Here is a 26,077-nt window from a genome sequence, read left to right on the forward strand (position 1 = left end):
GAAGCAAATATGAGAGAACACTTTCAATTCTGAACAACTGTTAAAGGGAAAAGTCTGTAGATTGTCGTCCAATTGTGTTTTGTTTTTTAAGAGGAGGGAGACGGTAAGTGTCCAGAGCAATTCTCTCTCCTGGCCTCCACTGAACAACTGTCCTCCCTCGGCTCCCTGTTTAGCCGCAGCCGATTAACAGGGCAATTCAGCAGCTGAGTCCTATTGTATTTAAAGCCATAGGTAATTTATTTTAATATTAAAGAAAGAAAAAGGCTTAAATATTACTGATAAATGAAAGTTATTCTATTCCAGAGCCATAAGTGTAAAAGAAAAAAATGCTTGCCATGCGGAGGGAGAGAGGTCACTGGTCAGATGTAGTAAAACTACTTTTTTTTAATTAATCAATATCATAAGTATATATTGCTCTACAATTAGTGGATTGTTTCAAAATATTTAAAGTTGTAATTAGGAACAACAAGAATTTTTTAAACTTCAAGAAGGCCATCATGTTCATTGATGACATTAATTGATTGTGTACAGAACACCAAAGTACTATATCAATCTTTTATTCTAGATAACTTGTCTATTCCACTAAAATGACCAGGAGTGTGGGTGCTGATTGACCACATTCATAAGTTATTTTATTATTACAATGGGACCCTTTATTTACCTACAAGTTTTACAAATCGGGGCAATAATCTTCTTGATGCTCATTTGAGCATCATCACTTTGTCATAATCTAGCCAACAACAGAATGTTCAGAGAACCTTGCTGTGGGGACAGGGTCCCTGCCTTGGTAGGAGCCAGCACAGTTAAGGAGGTCCCCAAAAGAGCTGAGTCACTTTCCTTTAAGCAATTTTTCAGTTTCCTCTGTAACCATCTCTAAGGAGCAACACCAAAACCTATCCATTCCAGTTATCTGATCCTAAACGTTAAGGAATTTAAGTTATCTTAAAAAAAATTTTTTAAGTTTATTTATTTTTGAGAGACAGAGAGTGAGCTGGGGAGGGGCAGAGAGAGAGAGGGAGACACAGAATTCAAAGCAGGCTCCAGGCTCTGAGCTGTCAGCACAGACCCCGACGCACGGCTTGAACTCAGGAACAGCGAGATCATGACCTGAGCTGAAGTCAGACGCTTAAACGGCTGAGCCACCCAGGTGCCCCTGGAACTTTAAATATCTTTAAGATATCCTTTAAAGTCAGGGACTAAAAACTCAAGTTTCTGGTAAGGAATTCAAATGAAAAAAATATCCACCATCGGTTGGCATTTACTCCTGGCACTAGCAAGAGGACTCCCTGTCCCACCCACCAAGGGGATCCTTTCAAACTTCGCCCAGTTTCACCCAGACCACTGGAAACAACTGAAAAAAAGGTCAAGCACTCCACAATCACACATTAATTGATGGCTGGACCTACTAAAGACGGGTTGCCAGAGTTCAGCCTTCAAATTTGGAAGTATTTGTCATCGAATGGATTTTCACTGGTTCTTGTTCAACTTAAATAGCACTCCACATAAAAGAGAGCAAAGGATCCTGGATCATAGTCAAGAGCAATAAAAAAAACTTCACCCTGTAAAAAAAAATAAAGAAGGAGAAGGAGAAGACATGACAAAGAGGAACCTGAGTAGTTACCGATCAACAAAGGCACCATCCTTTTATTGAAAGCACACTCAACAGTTATCCTATGAATGAATGAATGACGAATACAGAACAACTTCATTGTGCTGACTTTTTTCCTATAAGTAATAATCCAGCCTCTTCCCTCCTACCTTAATAACCCCAGGCCAGTCAGCCTGCTCACTCAGAAGTGGTGGGTTTCAGGTCTGAAATGAAGCTCACCTGGCCCTGAATTGATTTTGAGAAACCAACTCTTTGATGGTTAACAGATAACCACCAACAACAATAATAAAACCTCATCAGTTTCAAAACGCCAGACCTGTCAAAACAAAGATATTTTCTCAATTAATGTACGACAGCTCTCCTTCCTTCCCTTTCACTCCATGCATACCCGCCATGGATAACAACAGATTGCTTTTGCATGCACATCCCATACCAATTTTCTCCTCTCCGCCTATGTCAAAGGGAAGAAAGAATGAACACCAACAACAGGAGCTTTTAAAGATTCTTTACAAGAAGGTTTCTTCAACTGGGGTCAGTGAGCCCCCTGAGGAATCCATGGACGATTTCAGGTCTCTAAATCTGAACTTACATGTAAATTTTTGTGTATTTGCCTATATGTATTTTTCAGGTAATAAGGTATGGGACTTTCATTAGATTATCAGTGGTATCCCTGATACAAAAAACTTAAAAGCACTATTTTCTAGTAGTGTATGCCTGCTTTCTGGGAATACCTTTCCCATGCAGCCAGCAGGGAAGACAGTGATGAGCCGTGTTTCTAGAGGAAGGGAAGATTATAATGAGCTGGGAGGTCTTCTCGCGGAACTGATGAAGGTGGGCCTTGGGAGGTGGGCATGAGCTGGGTCAGTGGACAGAAGTGCAGTCGTTTCCGGAGAGAAACTAGCATGAGCAGAGCAGGGTGGGGACATGAGGCATGGTTAGGCAATGGCAAGGAGCCCAGCCTGGATGCACAGGATGGCTCACATGGAGAAGCCCTGGGAGACTCCCCAAGAAACGAGACGAAGGAAGAGCTGAAAATACCAGGCCCCAGAGAATGACCTTCATCCTGAGGCAATACGGTTCCCCATCAGGGCCAGAGCTTTTTAAAAAAAAATTAATGGTGATGGGTGGAATGGATCAGGGAAGTGACCAAGCATTTAAAAGAGTCTTTTGCATTATTGCAAAATCAAGGTGCCCTAAGATCAGGGTGCCTGTTTGTTTTGTTCACCAATCTACATCTCTTATGGATCTCAGGGCCTGGAACAGGGTAGGTGCTCAGTAAATATGCAAGGGGAAAGCATGTGGCATGGATTCTTTAAAAGATAAAAAAAAAAAAAGGAGTCAGGAGTCTTGGTGACTTCATATCATTCAGAGTCTAGCAGTGCCTTGCACAGAGTAAATACTAAAGAAAGATTTCTTGAATTGGTCTGGACTAGGCTGAATAGACATGGAGGGAAAGAGGGGAGGATTCCAAGCACTCTTTGAGAGAGGTGGGGATGTGCCGGTTCCATGAGCATAAAGTGATTTCTCAGGGAACATGGGTTTTAGCATGAAACAAAGTCAAAGTGATATAATGGCAAGAGCCATCTAAGGCAAGGTGCAAGACTTCAGTACAGGTCCTGCCTACAAATGAATATGCATGTGACATGGAACCAATGAAAACCTCAGAGGCTCTCTTGTAAGGGGCTTTCTACAACTAATGCATAACCCAGCCATACGTTGTTATGAGTCTATGTTTTCTCTTAAATAACCAAGGCAAGACCCATGAAGCTAAAATTCCCAGCTCTTCCTTTCCTTGAACTCTAACTATTTCAAGAAAACATATCCTAATACCTAAGGCCACAGTATACACAGGCTGGTCTCACTGGGGAGCCAGACTGCAGCAATGATTCAAGTCCAAGTTGTTTTGTCTGTGGTCAGTCACCTGGGTAGCTCATGGCCTCAACAATAGCATCACTGTTCACAATTCCTTATGTCACAACAAAATGGTAAACGCTGACAATAGAGCTTACCTCTGTGTAGCTGACATATGCAGATTACATCACACTGCTGCCCCTTAAACCTGATGAGTGCGGATGAGGGGCAAAGGGAAGTGGATAGAGGGGCAGAATTATTTTTACAATATCTCATTATTTTTACAATAAGAGGCAAAAAAACAAAACAAACACACAAACAACAACAACAAAAAAACCCAGGTAGCTAGTGGGGCTTCTGTCCAACCAAAAACATCTGTTAACATTAAAGACCACACCTTTTTAAGTTACTTTGCAGGAAAAAAGAAACACACCTTGAATAAGTAAGCCAGATGACCAAAATATCCCATAATTTCTTTTTTTTTCTTATAAGTAGCACCTGTTCACCATATTGGAGAACACTTCAAATCTGGGGAACTTAAGAACAAACCAGATAAAATTAAAGCGCTCCTGATAAAGACTACCTAGGTCATCCACACCACAGTGATTTTGTCTTGGTTATTTTGTTTTCATAACCCACATCAGGAAGGTAAAACCTAGTTATAACCCAGGGTTCAAATCAAGTTATACCTTCAATACGCTGAGTACCCAGTCATGAGCCGGCAGGCTAGTACCCAAGACTCCAAGTGGTAATGCCCATTCAAGCCTCTGTGAGAGGTACCTGGAAAGAATGACTTATTTTACAACTTCACAATGAACAACTGGCTCTCTCTGTACTTGCCCTGCAAGCAATGCACAGTGAAACGATAGGCGACTCTAGTCGGCCATAACTTAAATCACTCTTGACGTGAAGATACAACACCCTTTGTGCCGGACAGTCAGAATAAATTGCAGGCAAAATTGCAAACACAACTCTTTCCAGATATGGGTGGTGATAGGGCAAGTCGGTCTTTGTGCGGCCGGGTCCATGGCCTAGCTGGTTATTACATTCACATTTTCAAGCCAGAAGTTTCCCCGGTCACACAGAACTACCACCAGCTGACCTTGGAACATGTTTGTTAGAGACAGAAAAGGTGATGAGTCCCCCCCAAGTGACACTGGAGATACAGCACGCTCATCCACTCATATCTTCTCCACCACATTTTCATGAGGCACCAAACAGTCCTCTCAAAGATGAATGCTTTTAATAAGAAACTAACAACTGAGTTTCCAGTGCAATGAGAATCTCTCACTGAGGTTTCTCAGTGTCTGCTCCTGTTACATGGGTCCTACACTGTGGCTCCAAATGGTAAACAGCCTCAGCAACTCTCCCCCTTTACCTCTTTGTGAATCCGCAGCATTTTAGGATTGTTTTTGCAAAAGCCATATTCAAAGAGAGTCTTTTTCAAGCAAAGTACATGAACTTCTCAACAGAAGTTGCTGTCTTATTAAAAAAAAAAAAATACCTCTTTGTCCCCACCATGAATAACCATTACCCAGTGAGTCCGTTGTGATCGGAAGCAAAGCCGCTCTGTTTGCGGTTGTAAATTGTAACACCAACTCTCCTAGCCCAAATCCATGGCCTTCACCCCAGCATCTTCACCCGTGTTTCACCGGAAAATGTCCTAAGTCAACAAAAAAGATGTCTTCAGAGATAGAGCGCTTTAGTAAAGACAGTACCCCCAAACGTCCGTGTGCTCTACAGAGAAGGAGAGGGAGCACAGGGCGGCTCAAACATGAGATTTGTCCCCAGCATCACCTTCCTCTCATGGGGCAATGGCTGAGAACGCCAGAAAAGTTGCATCAGTAAAACTGCATAGAGTCTACACTGCACAGAGTGCTTTGACACCTGTAACATGATCCTCTTCATACTCCATCTTTTCAATACATCTTCCACGATTCATTTTCAAAAAGACATTAAAAGTTGGTTATCATCTACTTAGAAAAATCAGTCAAATCCTTTTCCCTTCACCTCTGTGAAACTCCTCATATTCCTGAGCTTTATTCCCTTCAAATAAATCAAACACGGGCAACTTAACACTCGGGAGTCTACAAAGGACAACATTCCAGCAGGCGCTTGGGCAACGAAAGAAAGACGTCTGCAAATACACAGCACTGAAGACTGTGTATGGCCGTTGATGATCTGTGGAAGTAGTTTCAAGGGTCTTTCAATAAAAGATTTCAATTCAAGCAAGATCACAGAGAAGAATGGTAACCAAATCCTAACTGCGTTTTTGCGTGCATTTCGTCTGCTTGGCTTTTCTGAGTGACTATGGCTGCTGTTGACTGGACATGGAATTCCTTTGCCCTCAAATCTTCATACGTAGGAAGCACAGTAAAAAATAATGTTGTGTTTATGTCACACCTCTTCCAAGAGGGTTAAAGTGCCGAATACTACCACATGAATCCTCACAACACCCCTGTGAGGTAGGTAGGTGGAGAGTACTGTTAGGCCCACCTTACAGGTGGGGGAAATGAGGCACACAAGAATTAAGGGACTCGCCCGAAATCACACAGCTAGTCACTGGCAGGACTGAGAATAAATCTTATGCTGATTAGCACCTAGCACAGTGCTTCGCACATAGTAGGTGTTCACCAAATATCTATGGATTTTATTTGAATTATCTCAACATACAATATACACACACGAAATACAAGCAACCACCATAGGACATCTGTCTCCTGAACGTTTCTCCCAATGATCTCTCTCATTATTTTGAACCCAGGTGGATGAAGGATGTTCACAAATCCGTCTCACGACTAAGCCCTCGGGTTGAAGAGGATCTACACAGACACGATCTATAGACAGCCTGCTCTCACACCTGCTCTATCACACAACGTTAGTTTTCTAATGAAAACAAAAATGGATTTCAGGAACCATGCTGACATTTTTTTTTCCTGTTTGTTTTAAATGGAGCCGTCTGAATGGTTCTGTGTTTCGTTCGTACAAAAAGAAATAAGGCTGCTATCGTCCAGTTAGCTCGTGAGAAGTGTGCCAAGCACGAAGATCTCCTCCCAGCTCAGGTGGAATTCTTCCTGGGAAATTGGACCAACCCCAGGGCGTGGCAGCTCTGGCAGAAGAGGGTCAGCGAGGCTGGATGTCACTTGCACTGTTCGTGGTCTGTGTAGTCGTCCATGTCCACGTCAGAATCAAAGAGCGAGTGTCCGGTGAAATCCGTGTCCGGGGTTCTGGAAAAACTGTTCTCTGCTCCCTCGTCTTCAAAGGTCTCGGTCCTTGAGTAAAAGCTGAAGTCCAGCAGGGGCGTGTGGGTTTTGCTGCCTTCGCTGCTCTCCTCAGACTCGTAGATGGTGTTGTCATCATCGTGGTGCCACTCGGGCCAGAATTTCCTCCTTATCCTCTCACAGTACATGGCAAGGTTGATGAGCTCACCTGCGGGGCGGGAAGCAAAGCCAGGGTTAATTCTCAAAGGCCATCATCTACCAGCCGCTCGGCCTTCTGCGGGGCTGGGAAGAATGTGGTGGGGCAGACACTGACAGCGTTCTTCCACAGACGGATTAACAAATACTTAGCTTTTCATGCACGTAAGAAGAAAGGTGAATGGGAAAAGTTCCGGTAGTGAGTGGGCTGAGATTTAGGAGGAAGTCTGGGGGTGGGAGGGTAATTTATCCAAAATGGCAACTAAATTACCATCATTTGGTGTTGTCAAGCATTCTATTATTTTATGTTTGCTCATCAAGACAACTGGTACTTCGACTGGGTCATAGGTAAATTAATTTATAGCCCAGGCAAGTACACCGACTGTTAGTGGGCTCAGCCAGCCAGAAGCGATCACTCATTCCACAAAGATCGGCGGTGTTGTTAAGAGCTGGGTACCATGCCACGGAGCTGGAAAAAGTTATGTTAACATGCAAGTCTTGCTCTAAACAATCCTAAATCGAATGGATAACTCAGAATTGTCTAAGGATGAGTGTGCCCCCAGGCACATTTAATAAAAAAGATATTTTTAAATAAAACTGAACCACGACACTCATAATTAGGTCCCCACTTAGTTACTGGGCTACTTCCTTTTCACGTGAATTAAAGAAACACTTCTGTTACGTTGCTAAAATTGTCCAGGCATTTGTCTGAAACATGACAGCGAATTGCTTTCATTTCCTAATTCCAAATGAAACATGAAGCGGGTGAGTTTTTGCCTTTGATCCACCAGATGGCACTACTGCCTACATGATTTGTCCCTCCCTTCCAGGACTTCATGGCCCTGAGAATATTCTTTGGATTTTTTTTTAAAGTTATATAAACATCTATTTATTATAGAGGTAACCCATGCTTTGCTGAAGAATATTAGAAAATATGGAAATGCAAAAAGATAAAAGAATTACCAATAGTCACATTCACTATAATATTTTCTTTTATATTCTTGGATATACATTTATACAAATTTACATTTGCTAGTTAGCATTTACTATATACTGTCCCCTATGTTACTTTTCCCCACTTAACAACATATAATGGAAAACTGTCGATTTCACACCATCACCCTGATGACCGCACAGCAGTTCATTTTTCAGATGTACCATAGTTTCATTCTGTTTTTACCACACCCCCTTTATGGCTCTTTAGGTTGTTTCTACATTAACAGTTCTACTGATCATAGCCTTTAACTCCTCTATTTTATTTTCTATCAAAGAAGAGAATACATTCTCATTTGGAACATTAGACGTCTGTATATAGAAACAGTATAAATAAAGAAGACAATGAAAGGCACCTATAATCTCGTCAATCAAAGGTAATCATAGTTAACATTTTGGTGTAATTTCTTTCAGTATATTTCCTATCTATCCACTGTCATTCTTAATACTTCCTATTACTTTGTATGTGTACACATTTCTCCATGAAAAACTTTCAAAACTGGATTGCTGTTCTGTTTCAATAAGCACATGTCCTACAAAACACAATGAAGCAATTCCCCCTATTTCATAGATCCTATCAACCAGTGAGCTAGAACCGGTTCCAGGCCACCGTTTTCCACTGGCTCAGATCATAACACTGTAACTCACACTATAGAGGAGTCCCTTCTGACTGCCCCTCCTTGAAGATTCTACATACATGCGCATGAGCCAGAGGCCCAGGAGCCAACATCACTGCTCCTTAAAGACGATGCGTGGCAAACCTTCACTCAGATTCTCCCTCAGGAAAGCAGTTGGAAACACCTCAGCAGGTGCTGCTGCCAGTCACAGGGAACCCAGAACCGGATAAAGATGTGGAGGCAACACCCAGGTCTGGTGGGGGGATGGTAATCAAAGACGGATTACGGTCACTTCACAGCAGGGTCTGGGGACAGCTGCGTTTGCCTCAGTCAAGTCCATTCCCTACGAGCTGTTTAGGGAGCAGCTAGAAAGTTAGAATCTATTCACAATATCCACAGGATCTACACCATGCATGATTCCATCCACTTCTCTTGTAGCTGTTTCTTCTACCACCTGTTTCTTCACTTTTCTTCCAGGAAAGCCTCCCTGCCTTTGTACTATGTGATATTAATACCACTTCAGTGTGCAGTAATAAAAATTAATAATAATAATGATATGCAAACATGCATATAGTCCTTATGGTGTACCAGGCTCTGTTTGAAGTGTTTTTAATTCATCTGTTGAATTAGTCCCTGCAACAATCCTATGAGGCAAGAATTATTATTATTCCCATCTGTCATGAGAACACTGAAGCAACAGAGAGGTTAAGTAACTTGCCCAAGGTCACAGAGTAAGAAAAGTGGAAGAGCCAAGAATTAAACACCAGCAATCTCCAGACTCCATGCCCTTCACCATGAACCTGCTCTCTCTCTCTCCCTACTGATGATCTCACAGCCTGAAGAAAATTCATAGACACACACTCCCTGTAACAGAATATTTTTCTCAAATTCTTTCTGGGGTATGAAGAATTACAAGGGGACAGGTGCTGCCCCTCAAAGATAATGAGATGTCAAGAAGTGATCTTTCTCTCATGCAGCCCACGAAAGATTTGCTTTGATAAGCAATAACTAGGAGCTCACACACCCATCCTCATTTCCTGTCACTGATAAAGAGCAGAACAAAGAATGAACTTTTATGTTTGAGTTCTGCCCCGTCTGGCTTTGCCAGTCCCTTCAGTGCCTAGATTCTCCATCAGCTGACTCGACGTGTCCTGGCCAAAAAATAAAAAACAGTTGGCAACGAAACAGGCTTTGTGTGTGTGTGTGTGTGTGTGTGTGTGTGTGTGTGGTGTGATCTTCCTCTGTTAACATAAATGTCTATGTTGAAGGTGTAAACTTTGTGAAATAAGGGAAAAACTTCATTTTTTCCAAGTGCACTCATAATCAGGTAAGAATTTCATCCATCAAACTGGTAAACCTTAAAATCTGATGAAATCCAATGTGGAGGGCCAGGCATTGTAACTACATCTGGTGGAATTATAAGATTGCTATAACCTTTTTTGGAAAGTAATCTGAAGTCATCTGTTGAAATTTTAAATGTACCTGTTGGCCCAGAACTCCACTTTTAGTTCTCTACTCTACTAAAATAAAAGCATCAGTATATAAAGATATATGTAGACTGACGTCAACAGCATTGTGTCAGGAAAAAAGAAAGAAAGAAAGATGGAAAACAGCCTGAATGTCCATCAACAGGGACTGATTGAATAAACTGTGGTATATCAATTCTATATAATGTTTTGCAGCTGTTAAAAAGACATGACATTTTATAAAGTGAAAAAAGTGGGGCACCTGGGTAGTTCAGTCGGTTAAACATCTGACTTTGGCTCAGGTCATGATCTTGAGGTACACGAGTTCGAGCCCCACATTGGACTCTGTGCTGACAGTTCAGAGTCTAGAGCCTGTTTCAGATCCTACGTCTCCCTCTCTCTCTGCCTCTCCCCTGCTTGTGTTCTCTCTCTCTCTTTCTCCCTCTCTCAAAAATAAACAAACATTTAAAAACTATTTTTTAAAAAAGCAAGTTATAAAGTAATGTGCATAATGCAATTCTATTGTTTAGTTTAAAAACACTAAAAACGGGTTTCTGGGTGGCTCAGTCAGTTAGGCATCTGACTTCAGCTCAGGTCATGATCTCACGGTTGGTGGGTTTGAGCCCCACATCAGGCTGTGTTGACAGCTCAGAGCTTGGAACCTGCTTCAGATTCTGTGTCTCCTTATTTCTGCCCCTCCTCAACTCATACTCTGTCTCTCTCTCTCTCAAAGAAATAAACATTGTAAAAGATTTAATTAAAAAATTTTTAAGTTCAAAACAAACTTGAATGCTGTGATGAGGTCAGCACCTTCCCCTCATCTCCTTGAAGCTAAAGGATACTAGTCTGTAGATCTAAAAATACAAATAGCCACAAAAGTCATCTGAAGAAAAAAAAAGTCATCTGAGCCAGCCCCTTCCTGAGACCCAACTCTCCACAACCACCTCTAGCTGAACACGTCCAGATGGAGAACAGTAAGTGTGCGGGTGGGTACAGATTCTGCTACTTCCCAGGATAGCCAACATTTTTTCCATCTTTCAATCAATCAAATAATAACCAAAAAAGAACACCCACAAATGGCTGTTGGTAAAAGAACCGATGAATAAAGTTTTTCTCAGCATAATGAGAAAGCACAGAAGGCTGTGCTTCTTACAGATTCAGAAAAACAGCACCGGGCTGTGTGGCCGCACTACATGCAATGTGTGGGCAGACCGGTGGTGAACTCCTTCCCTTCGGGTGCTTCTGCTCCACTGCTCCAGGCTCCGATTCTCCATGTCTGTTTCGAAGAGGGCCCAGATCCCCGTGCAATTCTCTCATAATAAGGACACTCAGAACAAAATGTCAAATGGGACTCTACATGAAGAATTTGCCGAGAGTAAAACCGAGATTCTTTACTGGAAAAATGGCAAAAATTTCAAAATATATTATATTCAATCTTCACTGAGGAACAAAATTTGACGTGCTTTCAGATGCAGCTCATAAGAATATAAACTGCTACAGTCTTTCTAGAAAACAGTTTAGCGGTACAGACCAAGGGCCTAAACCTTTTGAGATAGAAATTTAGCTTAAGGAAATAACCAGAGATAAGCAAGAATATATATTTATACAATATTCACTACAGAATATTAGAAAAAATTCTGTGAAATAACCCATGAGACCAAAAAAAGATTAATCACATAAATTACAATGTAGCCACAGGATAGGATATATTAGGATAGGATATTATGCAACAACTAAGCATATTGTTTTAAGGTATATTTAATGACAAGGGAAATGAGTACACAGTTAATTAAAATTTATAGGTATATAACTGTATCAACATCATGATCCCAATTTCTAAAAATATATACATACATATACTTGATGAAAGATAAGAATACATACCGCAATATTAACAGTTCCCTGTGGATGACAGGGATACAAGTTATTTTTTTAACTTTTCTATTTTTTTCTAGGTTTTCTCCAGCAAGGAAATAATATTTCATATATCTACATCTATCTACATGCAAACATATACTTATGTATATTTTAAGAATTGCTGAATATTCAAAGTCTGTCCTCCTACTCACCTAAATTAAGGCAAATTTCTCACTATTTTAGATGGCTCCAGAACTAGCCTGTAGGGCTAGCTACTATAACTAATATTTAGGACCAAAAGCTAACATTTATGCACATGTACACTCACACACTCACACATGTCACAAGGCCGACAGAGCCCTGGCAAATCCATAGCTGGGGCAGAAAACTGCCTGATCTAACAGGAGTGCTGATGCACAGGGGCACATGTACCCCAATGTTCATAGCAGCACTTTCTACAATAGTCAAATCATGGAAAGAGCCTAAATGTCCATCACCTGATGAGTGGATCAAGAAGATGTGGTATATATATACAATGGAGTACTATATGGCAATGAGAAAGAATGAACTCTGGCCATTTGTAGCAACATGGATGGAACTCCAGGGTGTTATGCTAGTGAAATAAGTCAGGCGGAGAAGGACAGATACCATATGTTTTCACTCAGGAGAAACTTAACAGAGGACCATGGGGGAGGAGAAGAGGGAAAAATAGTTAAGGAGCAGGAAGGAGGCAAAAATGAGAGACTCTTAAACACTGAGGACAAACTAAGGGTTGATGGGGGTGGGGGAGAGGGGGAAATGGGTGATGGGCATGGAAGAGGGCACTTGTTGGGATGAGCACTGGGTGTTCTATGGAAACCAACTTGACAACAAACTATATTTTTAAAAAAAAGAAAGAAAAGAAAACTGCCTAATCTAAGCCATTCACACTCATAGATTTGGGTCAGTTCTAAGTCATAACAGGTTCTAGTTGTTTCTGCGTCTATTCATCTTGTTACTTCTTGAAAAGTCTCCACACAGAAAGAACAAAAGCAGAGAAAGAAGTTGATATTAATATTAGTCTATTAGCAGCTCCAATCAGAAGATTCAAAAGGGCATGAAACCAATGACCAAAATGAGATTTAGAGACCCTCTGTGGACTTTTTTTTAATGTTTATTCATTTTTGACCGAGAGATTGAGAGAGACAGACGGACAGAGTGTGAGTAGGGTAGGGGCAGAGAGAGAGGAAGACACAGAATCTGAACCGTGAAATCATGATCTTAACTGAAGTCAAATGCTTAACCAGACTCCCAGGTGCCCCTAAGACGCCCTCTGTGGACTCATGCCATACCAGCCCCCAGGGAGAACTGGAAGCTGCTACCTTGTTTAAGAATCAAAGTACATGATGTGTACTTTTATTTGCCAAAGTCCCTTGCAGATGATGGTGTCAGATTCCCCCAAATGTGTGGGTCTTAGATGGGACTCAAAATCAATCCTCCAAAAAGTCTGGCCATTTCTTTAAAAAGATCATTAAGTGTTTCAGGTCCTTCCAGGAAGTAAAAGAGAAAAGGGCCAAGTCATAAATAATTTAACATAAAGATGCTTCATTCCTGAGAGGGATTCTATAGAATTCGATAGTTCTACTGACAATGAATACCTAAATGCTCTGACTAAATACCAGGAGACCTCGGTTGTGTGTGTGTGTGTGTGTGTGTGTGTATGCATGCTTGGGTACAAACGTAAATCTATGTGTACAAGTGTATGGGATATGTGTGTATAAAAGTATGTGGACAGATGTATGTACAAGGTAAGAGTGGTGTGCTAGGGAAAGAGAGCAGGAAGTAACAGCAACAGAGAGTAAATATAAATCATATCTCTAAATTAACCAAAGGGAACAAACATATTTTAGATGATCATGGAAAATCTGATTAAAATAAAGATAAACTATTTTAAATACTATAAGCATCACCAATAGGATAACATATTCAATTTAGGTAAATCTCAACATACCACAAAACAAGGAACATCTCCATGCTGGTCATTTAGGAAATTAAGTATCAGTCCACACTATTCCTAGCCTCACTCAGCTGAAGTTCTGGAAAACCTTCAGTCAATGCCTCATCCATTCCAACTAAGTTTGGTAATGTATCTGAAGCCTCATCCCCACCAATATGAGGATCTGGAGAATGACTCCTGCTGTCCAAACCCTGGTCTGGGCTTCTGGGCACACATGCACACACACACACACACACACACACACACACACACGCACGCACAGAACTTCAGCCTTCACCAACCTACCTATCCACTCACCTGTGACCGCCACACATGACTGTTCACCTGCCTTAGTTTCTTGTATGGTTCTGCCTCGGTTGGTTCCAACCATCCATCCACCCAACATTCAAAGCATTCTACATACTATTCATTGGTGATGTCATCTATATCCCCAACCTGCTCAGTTGGGGCACAAATACCTTGGTCAACTCCATCACACCCTTTTCCAAACCCAAATATTAGACTTTGATTCCCACTTCCCCAGCCCCCATGCACACAAGTGGAGAGGACTCCAAACAGTTCCCATCTACCCACACGGGAGAAGCCTCTCCCAGATGCCCCAGCTGCCACGTACAACTCACCACTTGCGTCGGCACCGCCCTCCCCCACACACGTCAAGATCTGGTCCTTGATATCAAACTACGTTCAGCTCAGTGGCCCTGCTCCCTTTCTACCATGAATTTTACTCCTGGATTATCACCCTCACCTTAACCTCCACACATATATCCATCCTCTAATCTGGTCCCATTTGTTCCCACTTCCACCCCTCCAATTAGAAGTTAACTCTGGTAGGCTTTACAGCCAAGATCACACAACAAAGATAACAGGTTATGCTTCTCTGGCTGAAATGTACTACTACTACTAATAATAATAATATAATAATAACACTTTGCATAGTACCAAACTTACAAAACATCAGTTAGTACTTGCTCCATTTTTACAATCTTGAACTTACTAGCTCTACTGCTCTCCATGTATGATCTATAGACGCCCACTGAAAGAGGAGGGAAGAATGTTTTGAACTCAAGTGACATAGAAGCATATGATCTTATTCCTACATGCGAAATACATAAGACCAGTTCAGACTCAAAAGGAGCACGGAGATGGGCAGTGGGTCCATCAGCTTCACCCCCGCCATGGTTACCGCAGCACTGGATATGCCAGAAAGTGATGAGCCACCACTGTCCGAAGGAAGTTAAGGAAGACAAGAAAACAAGGGCACATGGAATTCAAGCCCTGTTTCAACAAGTGTTAAACCCACTGTATAAGGAGATAAAAGAAAAGCCCTAGTGTAAAACATGGTATGATATATGTCAGCCTTGTGGAGAACATAGTCTAGGCAAGATGGCAAGTGAGAAGCCCAGTCCTCCTCAATCCTTGAACATCCTGAGCGCAATAAACTGACCCCGGCCCCGGACACCACAGCTGGGTGTCTCCACAAAGCACAGTAAAGCTCACCGGCAATAGCCTGGAATTCTCCGTTGCATTACCCCTACCCTTCACCCCACAGCAGCTCCCAAACCTGAAGAGGTTTGCAGGGCTTGCCTTTGATCAGCCGCTCAGGTCTCGTCCCAGGTAAGGTCCACATTGCCTGTGCCAAGTGTCCAAAGACAGTGGCGTCGAGAGTAGAAAGCTTGGGCCCCATGATGTACTTCTTATCACCTGCAGCAGACAGAGCACAGAGGTCACTGGAATGGCCTGCACTACCCTCCACGGTCACCATGGCATTCAGCACGCTCGAGTTATAGGTTCATTTAACTGCATGTCAAAAGCTTTGCAGGGTCAACATGCATGCACCCCCTTTCTCTTAAAAAAAATTAGAAACAAAAGTAAAACAAATAAAACAACTTTATGATATATTAACCCATACAGTAGCAAAACAGGGAAGTAAGTGGGAACATATCAAGAGAAGCAGATGAGGAAGGAGGCTCATGGGGAAAGGGGAGATCTAATCACCCACAGACCTCTGGAGGCACCTCCTTGTCTCAAATGCTAGTAATTGAAGCCGGAGATGCTGGAAATTTGCTTACACTGTCTCAAAAGTAACCCAAACCAAGGGCACTAACCTCAGCACTTGCTTTCTTAGATTAATATATGTCCTCATGAAAAACAAGAAGCCTGAAATGAACTACTCAGGAAGCATGGAGGCAAGGTTGTCCATGCTGCCCCTCGGTCTTGGCAACGCTCTCGCCGCTGAGCACCTGTCTCCACAGGAAACACTACATAAAGAGAAGCTAGGAAGCTACAGGTCCAGTCCCAGGACCAGGCCCACATACAACAGTGTTTCGCACTGCTGCTCCCCTCTCTCCTTTTCCATCACTGCTGAACTAGTTCAGTCCTCGCCACCTGGATGTCTCCCGAGGTACTGCTGCACACCGTGGCAGACAGAGGCAGCAGAGGAGGCACTGGACCCACCTGGTTTATATCCCAGCAACGCCACTATTCGTTGTGGTAGGCTGGTCAGTGCTCAACCTCTCGAAGCCTCCATTTGCCCACTTGGAAAATGGCGGTGATATTAACGGTGCCCATCTCTTAGGGCTACCGTGAGGATGAATGGCATAATGCACCATAGCTAGGTACCTCACACATTAGCTTCCACGACAGCAGCTTCTCTGTTTCTCCAGCCCATTCCATATCCCACCTGAACTTAAGTCACTAAGGTACTCTTTTCACCATACCACTCCCTTCCAAAAACACCTTCAATGGGCTGTGAAAGGGGTTATGAAATAAAGCCCAAACTCAGAATTTCAGGCTCAGAATGCTTTGCCCTCAAGCCACGTTCCAGCTTTATCTGTCACTCCTCTCTTATTCGAGCACATCCGGGGGTCACCTGCCATGCCCCAGCACACTTGGTGCTTCCCACGCCTACACTCTTGCCCGTGCTGTGCCACCCCTTTCCTGCCCCCTACAACCTGCATGTGCCCCCCACTGCCCTCCATCTGGTAAATTCTATCCATCCTTCAAGGTCCAGCACAAGCCTCCTTTCAAAGCTTTCTCTACTCTTTCTGGTGGTAATGGGAGTTTCCGGTTCAGACATTTCTGTGTGCAAATTTCAGTATTACACATATGACCTGATAGGACAGTAAAGCCTTGTGTGCCTATTAACTTCAATTTATTGAACCATAAAATGGGAGGAATTGCTAGTTGTTTAGACAAATGAATGAGGTGACCAAGGAGAGCACACAGAAGATAGTTCTTTGGGCACTTGGATGGCTCAGTCAGTTAAGCGTCCAACTCTTTTTTTTTTTTAATGTTTATTTTGAGAGAGAGCACACATGTGACAGGAGGAGAGGGGCAGAGAGACAGGGAGAGGGAAAGTCCCAAACAAGCTTCTGCTGTCAGCGCAGAGCCTGAAGCAGGGCTCAATTTCATGAACCATGAGATCAGGACCGAGCCAAATCAAGTCAGATGTTTAGCCAACTGAGACAACCTAGTTGCCTCTAGCATCTAACTCTTGATTTTGGTTCAAGTCATGATCCCAAAGTCATGAGATCAAGCCCCACATCAGGTTCTGTGCTGAGTGTGCAGCCTTAAGATTCTCTCTGTCTCTCTCTCTCTGTCTCTCTCTCTCTCTCTCTCTCTCTGCCCCTCTCCCCCACTCACATGTTCTCTCTCTGAATAAAAAAAATTAAAAACATTAAAAAAGAAAAGAAGATAAGTCTTGCCTCTTCTCACCCAGCCTCTTGAGTAGCATTTTTTCCATACTGTGCTATGTGCTAGTGGGTTTTTTTGTTTACACATTTTATCTTTCCAGCTATTTGGTAAATTCTTTGACAGTAAGAATAATTTCTTATTTTTATGAAACAAACTCTAAAACAATGTTTACTACATGTCAGCATGGTTCTAAATGCTGTACTCTAATAATATCCATTTCACTATTCTTGAGTGGCAAGCTGACAACACCAAGTATCCAATGACGGTACGACAGTCCATAAACAAGTTGGGAGGAGAGATGGCTGGTGGTGGGAATGCGAGTTACCAGGCCAACACCGCCCGGGTAAAGCTGGAGGCTGGTGCTGGAGGCTGGAGGAGGTACTAGCTGAGGCCGTGCTGCTACTGCAATATGAAAATGTATCCAATTAACACTTTGTACACCGGAAACGCACACAATGTTTTATGTCAATATTATCTCAATTTTAAAAGTAAGTTAAAAACAACAACACAGGGACCAAGGAAAGCCCTGCAATTTGCTGAACATACCCACATTGTCTTTTCTAGGGAGGACGAGCAAGCTGTTCATGCCAGAGTCCTTGCATGTTTCCCATTGCCAACCAGCATCTCCATCATTTGGGTCTTACCCTGGGATCTAAAAGCCCACTACTTGAATACTGGGAATGCACGGGAAAAATGCTATGTGGGCAAAAACAACAAAGCAAACCTGGGTAAATCATTTGTTCTCACGAGTGTCAGTTATTTCTCAAATAGTGCACCCTGCTGGCTCCATTCCTTGGCATTAGTGCTGCAGGCATTAGAGACACAGGTTGGCCGAGGGACCCTGACCCAGAGCTCTTGTGCCATCATTCAAGGGCAGGAGAGGTGTGCCAGCCAATGGTCCCTATAGGATTGTGCCAGGGCTCAGTCAGTTAAGCATCCAACTTTGGCTCAGGTCATGATCTCATCGTTTGTGAGTTCAAGCCTCATGTCAGGCTCTGTGCTGACAGTACAGAGCCTGCCTGGGATTCTCTCTCCTTCTCTCTGCCCCTCCCCCACTTGCTCTCTCTCTCTTCTCTAAAAATAAATAAATAAACTTTTTAAAAAATACTTTTAAAAAAACTTTTTATTTTGAAATGACTTTAGACTTACAGAAAAGTTACAAAAATAGCAAAGTTCCTATTTACCCCTTCACTGGCCTCTGCTAATATCAACCTTTTATAACCACAAGTGCATTTATCAAAACTATGAAATTAATATGAATACAATACTATTAACTGCACTGTAGACTGCATTCCAATTTTATTAGTTTTCCAACTAATGTCTTTTTGTGTCCCAGGATCCAATCTAGGATCCCACACTGCGTTTACTTGTCATGTGCCCTCAACTTTGCCAACCAGAAACTTCCTCCCTCTTTCCTTGTCGTACATAACCCTGACATTTTTAAAGAATACTGGTCACTTATTTTGCACAACGTTCATCATTATGAGTTTGTCTAAGGTTTTTTATGATTAGATTGGGTCAAGCAGGCAGACCTGGGTGGCTCGGTCAGTGAAGCATCTGATTCTTGGTTTCAGTTTAGGTCATGATCTCACTGTTTATGGGTTCAAGCCCCACATCAGTGCAGGGACTACCTGGGATTCTCTCTCTTCCCTTCTCTCTCTCTCACCATCTCTCTCAAAAATAAATAAATAAACCTAAAAAAGGTTTGGTCATGCATTCTTGGCAACAATACCATGGAACACCATGTACCTTTCTGTGATGGTTACTTTTATGTGTCAACATGACTATGCCACTGAGAGCTAAATTATTTGGTCAAATATCATTCTGGATATTTTTGTGAGAGTGTTTTGGGTGAGGTTAACATTTAAGTGGGAAACTGAGTACAGCAAATTACCTTCTCGAATATGGGTGGGCCTCATCCAATTAGTTGAAGAATAAAACAAAAGTGCTGACTCTCCCCAGAGTAAGAGAGAATTCTTTCTGCCTGACTGCCTTCAAATGGGGACATGGGTTTTTTCCTCCCTTCGGACTCAGACTGAAACACTGGGTCATCCTGGGTCTTGAACCTGCTGATGTTTGGACTGGAACCACTCTGTCAGCAATCCGGGGTCTGTAGCTTGCTGACTCACCCAACATATGTTGTGACATGTCAGCCTCTATCACGGCATGAGCCAATTCCTTACACTAAAATTTTATACTAAATATGCATATACAGAATATATTTATTTATTTATATACATCCTATGGGTCTGTTTCTCTGAAGAACCCTGACTAATATACCCTCTCAGGGCATCATATTAGAGGGCCCATGATGTCTAGGTGTCTTATCATTGGTGAGGTTAACCTTGAATTTGTGGTAAACGTGGTATCTGTGAGGTTTCTTCACTGTAATGGTACTATTTTTCCTTTTGCAATTAATAATCTTGGGAGAGCTATTTTGAAACTGTATAAATATCATGTTTCTCTGAAAACTTTGGCCCACTGATTTTACCACCCACTGATGGATGCTATCTGAAACGGTCATTACTATGATGTTTGTCTCGTCAGGATTTTCTATTTCTCTCACTCCCTCTACCCGAATTGATTAGAGTTTTACTATTCCCTACATCCCCCATTTATTAGTGTATTCAATTATTTATTTATGTAAGTATGTATCCATCAATACCTATCTTCTTCTATGGCTTATAATCCAGTACTTTCATTATATATTTTATTGCTCAAATTGCTCTAGCTTTGCCCTCTTGGATGTTGGCAGGAAGTAACTGTAAGAGACAAATTGAATTTAGATTTGCGTCTGCTTAGAAACAAACAGCCAAGCTAAGGCCTCAAGACTTTAGCCCTCCCAGCTTTAACCAGGCGGTTCCATATCTTGCAGCCAGACATCACAAAAAACAAAACACTAAGGGCACTTTTGAAGGGCACTGAGGGAACAGGCGGGGGGACAAAGCAACTCAGGCTTTATTTTCAGTAGATAAACTATCCCCACCAGCTTCTGGAAGGAGGGACAGAAGCAGCTAAGAGATATCGGAGCACCCATGACTCCCTGCCAGCCTCCAGGTTGGGAGCGTGGACCAGAACCATTAATGAGGGCAAATGAAGGTTGAACATAACAGAAACCCTGGGAGGGGAGGGATATCAGCCTCCCTGAGGGCTACTCCACCAGATGCCAGTCTCCAAGCACCTGGAACACCTTCCTGAGGGTGCAGAGCACTCCTGGCTGAAAGGGGGAGCCCCCAGCATAAAAGAGTGTGAAGTAGATCCAGCAACTGAAGGCAGGGTGACTTCCGGTGCCCCAGGGTGATTTCACATAACTCCACTCCACGTCCTGATCTTCAAGTGGCCATTAGGCAGCAGAGACCAGTGAGGGAATTCACAGATACAGGGAGCAAACAGCCAGAGGGGAGGAGCAGAGGAGAAGAGAAGCCCGCAGCAGGGGCAAAAGGAATTGGCTCCACTGAGGGTTAGGGAATGCTAGCTGGTCCTGGGTGTTTCTAGAATCTGACCCTACCTCTCTTGAGAGGTTTGGGCAGCTTCTCTCCATGACAAAAGCCATGATGCAGATACAGAACCACTGGGGTGCCTAAGGATGACCAGAAATTGAGTGGGGGTGCTAAGTCAAGAATAGCAAAAATGTTCCGGGGCCCCAGAGGACATTTGTTCTTTGTACCTCAGACTTGAGCTATGATTGGACTTTATCAAGATCACTGGTCAAAATCATGTGGCCCCATTAATCCAAGGCTCCTTATCCTGACCTCCAAGCCTGACCTCTGGCTCTTCCCACACTATCCTCCACTTCTCCCATCATAGACAGCAACACAGGGCTGACCAGGAGACACCAGGACACAACAAGGATGAGAGTATCTGGAAGATGACTGAGCATGGTGGCCATGTCCCTCACCCCCATTAGGACGGACTGAGGTGATGGGCGGGAGATGAGGGGAAAGAGTGAATATGGAGAGCAAAGCCACAGAGTTGCCCAGGGAGAACTAAATCAACATGGAGTCTGAGAAGAATGGTCAGAATCCAAGCCTGAGGATTCAGGCCAAACTGAGAGAACAAGCAAGCTGTAGAGCTGAAGCAAGCTAGGCTTGGTGGGCAGGGGAATCAAGGGAAGAGGAGAAAAGCAGAGAACTTTTCTAAGTGGGTCTTAAAAGTCTCACTTAGAGGTGGGACCACATAATGGCACAACTAAGAAAGAACTCCTAATCGTAGGCTGCTTGCCTGCTGCCTGGCTCTCAGCCTCCACCCTGTGGAGAATGGGTGAGGGCTGACAGCTGCTACCTTTCCCGAGTGCCCAGCAGGACATGCCAAGGTCTAGCTAGCGTGCAAAAAAGAGAAAGGGTTTTGCTAGAAAATATAAGTTCAAGAGAGAAATTAGATAAAAAATTTCAAGCAGGCCTTTTTCTGTTAGTCTAAGAAATAAAGAGAAATTGTGAATTTCCTTCTACTTCAGTGCTGATATGACTTATCAGCAGATAATTCCAGTGAAGTCAATGTGGACACCACCCATTTTTCTATTTGTCCTTCTCTCACCTTTAATTAAATAAGAATTTGAGGGAAACTGAGAAACAAACATTTCCGAGTACTTTCCCCAAGGATAGCACAGGCCTCAGAATCTTACCAACCAACCTTCAAGAAGACACATTAAGCTCTTTTTCTGCATCTTTTTCTGTCTCTAAGAAAGCAAAGCTACAAGGAAAAATAAAACCTACTTTCTGTTCTCTCTTACACTCCTGATCAGACCCTCTTTGTTGACCTGCTTCCTTTAAAGAGCTCTCGTCCAAATCCTGAGCATACTCTAAAATCGCTATGTGTGTGATTTCCTTTCAATTATCCTTTCAATTACGGGGAAGAAAGGAGTTGCTATCCTGTATGTGAGGTTATTAATCGTCAAGGGGACATAGTGGAAGAAGCACCTACATTTCATTCCTCCTCAGATTTAATTCTGGAAAGCAACTAGATGGTCCTGCAATTTTCTGTAAGAGCCCCTGAAAGAACACCCAGAAAGAATTGTTCTTAGCTTGTACGAACCACCTTGACCGAGTCCCCACTGACCAGAACCAGTCACCTTGCCTCTCCCTCCCCATCTTCTCTTCACTGATGGCCCAGCTCTTCAGATTCCCTGTGGACGAGGCCAGGCCACACATCCCATCCCCACCTCAAGGAACGAGTTGCACTTGTTCTTCTACACTCTGGTCCTCGCAGTGTGTCTGAACACCTGGGAACGCCACACAGCCAAAGCCTCCAGGGGCACGTAACTGTAACTTTAGAAAACTTGGATAAAGGAATTGCACCAATTGTGGAAAAACTTCACACATGGGAAATCTAGATTAGGAAAGTATTCCTTGGAAGGAGGCAAATGCCTGCTCAGACTGATGTATTATTATAATTTAATATCAGTAAACAGAAGCTCCTGGAAATCATAAAGAACTACAACTAACCTCTCTAACGATGATGTAATGTTACTGACTCACTGCCTTACTCATCTCTCTTCTTCTTTTTTTTTTAATTTTAGAGAAGGGGAGAGACAGTGTGTGAGAGAGAGAGACAGGCTGAGGGAGAGGGAGAGAATGTTAAGCAGGCTCCATGCTTTCCACGGAGCCTAATACAGGGCTTAATCCCATGACCCTGGGATTATGACCTCAGCTGAAATCAAAAGTCAGACCCTCAACTGACTAAGCCACTTAAGTGCCCCATCTATCTCTCTTCTTAAAGATTCTACATTACTGTTGCTTCTGAGTCTGACTACACACTGGACTGAAATCTGAGGGGTAAAAATCACATGGATCTCCCCAGTCTCACCTCACCTTCCAAGTATACCTTTTATTTTTTTAGTTTATTTATTTATATTGAGAGAGAGAGAGAGCAATCAGAAGAGGGGCAGAGAGAGATGGAGAGAGAATCCCAAGCAGGCTCTGCACTATCACCACAGAGCCCAACGCAGGCTTTGAACTCACAAACTATGAGATCATAACCTGAGCTGAAACCAAGAGTGAGACGCTTAACCAACTGAGACACCCAGGCTACACCCTCCCCCCCAGTACAAACTCCTCAACTCAAACTACATCCCAGGAGAGGCTTTCCCCTTAATTTCATTTCTGTCTTGGCTTCTGTGGGCAAAGGAACCAGCTGTTCTCTTATTCAATAAGAACTATCTGGTTGCCCTCACATTCTGGTTTGGTGAGTGAAACAACATCAGACAGAACTCAATGTCACACTGAAATTTAAGTTCAAATCCTTTTATAAGGAACTTAACCTTTTAAGAAGACTGACTAGTAGTAGATTCCCATGGCGGGGTTGTCTTTGGACATCAGGGCCGTGTAAGCCGTCTCCACGGTCTGCAAAGACTTTTACTCATTTCATAAATCTCAGGTTTCACTTTAGTCAGACCCCAGGATCCTCAAGTATTTTCAAACATTGGAGCAAGCACCAAAAACCGGTAGAGGTCTTTCACCACAAGAACTGCTTATGGCCTGCCCAGAGGGATGGATCTTAGTCAGATTCACTGGATGGGCACAGGTCCCTTGAGGTAAAAACAAAGCTACTGACTTTATCTTTAAACATGGAAATACATTCTTAAATGGTGTACCCAGGATAACGCTAAATATCACATCAAAATTTTGAGTAAAGCTTCTTTTTAAGTGCAGGACTGAATCTTTATCCTACTTCATAGGAGACCTTATTACTCCTATACTGAATGTTTTTGTCCATGTACCCTGACCATTAAATGGTTTTAAATGTGCCACGTGACTTCCTGATGCAGACTGCTTTCTCTAAGATCGCTGAATCTGGAGACAGAAACCTCCCCCCGTGCCAAGCTCTATTACTTTGGAATACATACAGATTTCTTCAGAGCCAAGACAAAAATAATCCTTTTAGGAATCAGAAATGGGTAATAATAATAGTATCTTGAGAGACATAAAGATAAGAATCTACTTCTGAAAGATGTAAAACCTTTTACTGAAAAACGTGAGGCAAACAAGATCTGATGCCTGCCACCCACCATAGTAGGCTAAGCATTCTTCCCTCCGCTGACAGCCTGGAGTGAATCTTCACAACTCAGCATCACTGAGCCTCCTGCCAGGATTAACAGGATCATAGCGATGAGGTGTATTTCTTATTGCTGAATAACAAACTACCCCAAATCTTAGCAGCTTAAAACAATAAACATTTATTACCTCACAGTTTCTGTGGGTTCAGAATCCAGGCAGCCTTAGCTGGGTGCCTCGGGCTCAGGGTTTCTCACAGACTATCATGAAGAAGTTGGCCAGGGCTGCAATTAACACAAGACTTGACGCAAGGAGGCTGTTTCCAAACTCATTCACAGGCCTCAGGTACTTGCTGGCTCTTGGCCAGAGATATTCATTCCCTGCCACATGGACCTCTCCATAGAGCAGCTCACAACAGTGCTGGCTTCCGTCAAAGTAAGCGAGAGCAAGAGCAAGAGAGAGAAGATGCCCAAAATGGAAGCCACAGTCTTTTTATAACCTCACCTTGGAAAGGATATCCCATTGCTTCTGCCATATTCTATTTGTTGAAAGCAAACCAGTAAATCCAGCTGACACTCAGGGGGAGGGGATTATACAAGAGGATGAACACCAGGAGGCAGGGATCACTGGGGGCCATCTTGGAGGCAGCCTACTACAAGAGGAATCTATCAGAGCTACATTCAAAAGCATTGGAAAGTTAAATGTCATGATATCTGAAACTTACTCTAAAATACTAGCACACCAAAAAAAAAATAGCTAAGGCAAATATAACAAAATGTTAACAACCATTAAATCAAGATGATGATTATAAAGCTATTCATTGGACTACTATTCTATTTTCTGTGTCTGAAAAATTTCCTAATTTAAAAAATCAAAATCACCTTCTTCACTAATAATGGATCAAGGGGGGAAATTGTATCAATGAGGCTAAACCTTATAACATTATAACATTTGGCAGAAAACCTCAATGTTTAAGTAGACTATACCAACACCCTCCTCTAACAGGTTACTGAACTCAGGTACTTGGGGGTTTATTTGGTACCTAGATGCTCTGACAGTCTCATCAGAATGGCTCCTTGTGACTTTGTCTAGACTGTGAAATCAGTGAGGAAGGAAATCACACTAGATAATGAGCCCTATATGAGTGCTAATATAGTACCCTCAGCGCCCAGCCCCATACCCCATACCTAGTAGGTACTCAGTAAACATATTTTTCAGTGAATGGCAACTATTTTATAATATCTTGCCCTTAAGTTTTGTAGACCAAAGCTTTCCCTCCCATACTTGATGGCACAGAACTCTTGGATCTAGAACTCCAGGGCTCAGCCAAGGGCTTTGCTTGAGCTAATCATCCATGAAGAACTATTTAGCCCTGCCCTACAGCTCACTGTTCTGTGGAGGCAAAATGGCCTTCTAACAAGGTAACACAACGGGTCAGGATCTTAAATTCTCATGAGAGAACACTGAAGCCTGGACCACCTGGTTTCTAATGCAAGGAGAGGACCACCTGGTTTCTAATGCAAGGAGAAGTCTCTTAAACCAATAGCATGGAAGAGCCATACCTCTGGCTTCCAAAAGAATTAAACATAA

The 26,077-nt window shown here is 42.7% G+C and overlaps 1 protein-coding gene across 2 annotated transcripts in view; it reads right to left on the bottom strand.

Annotated features, from left to right (window-relative positions):
* Positions 1-4,686: 4,686 nt before the first annotated feature.
* The window catches only part of FAXC (failed axon connections homolog, metaxin like GST domain containing), a 68,217-nt gene continuing 46,826 nt past the window's right edge, over positions 4,687-26,077 (bottom strand). Inside the window, exons 5-6 of one of the 2 annotated variants that reach the window (XM_029945317.1) lie at positions 15,390-15,506; positions 4,687-6,889 (exon numbers count right to left, since the gene is read on the bottom strand). In XM_029945317.1, the coding sequence (XP_029801177.1) occupies positions 6,600-6,889; positions 15,390-15,506 (407 nt within the window). In that variant the 3' untranslated portion in view covers positions 4,687-6,599. The remainder of the gene's footprint in view (positions 6,890-15,389; positions 15,507-26,077) is intronic. The other variant, XM_029945318.1, reaches the window with a different exon arrangement.

The sequence above is a fragment of the Suricata suricatta genome, chromosome 7 (genome assembly GCF_006229205.1).
Source record: "Suricata suricatta isolate VVHF042 chromosome 7, meerkat_22Aug2017_6uvM2_HiC, whole genome shotgun sequence".
NCBI classification, from domain to species: Eukaryota; Metazoa; Chordata; class Mammalia; order Carnivora; family Herpestidae; genus Suricata; species Suricata suricatta.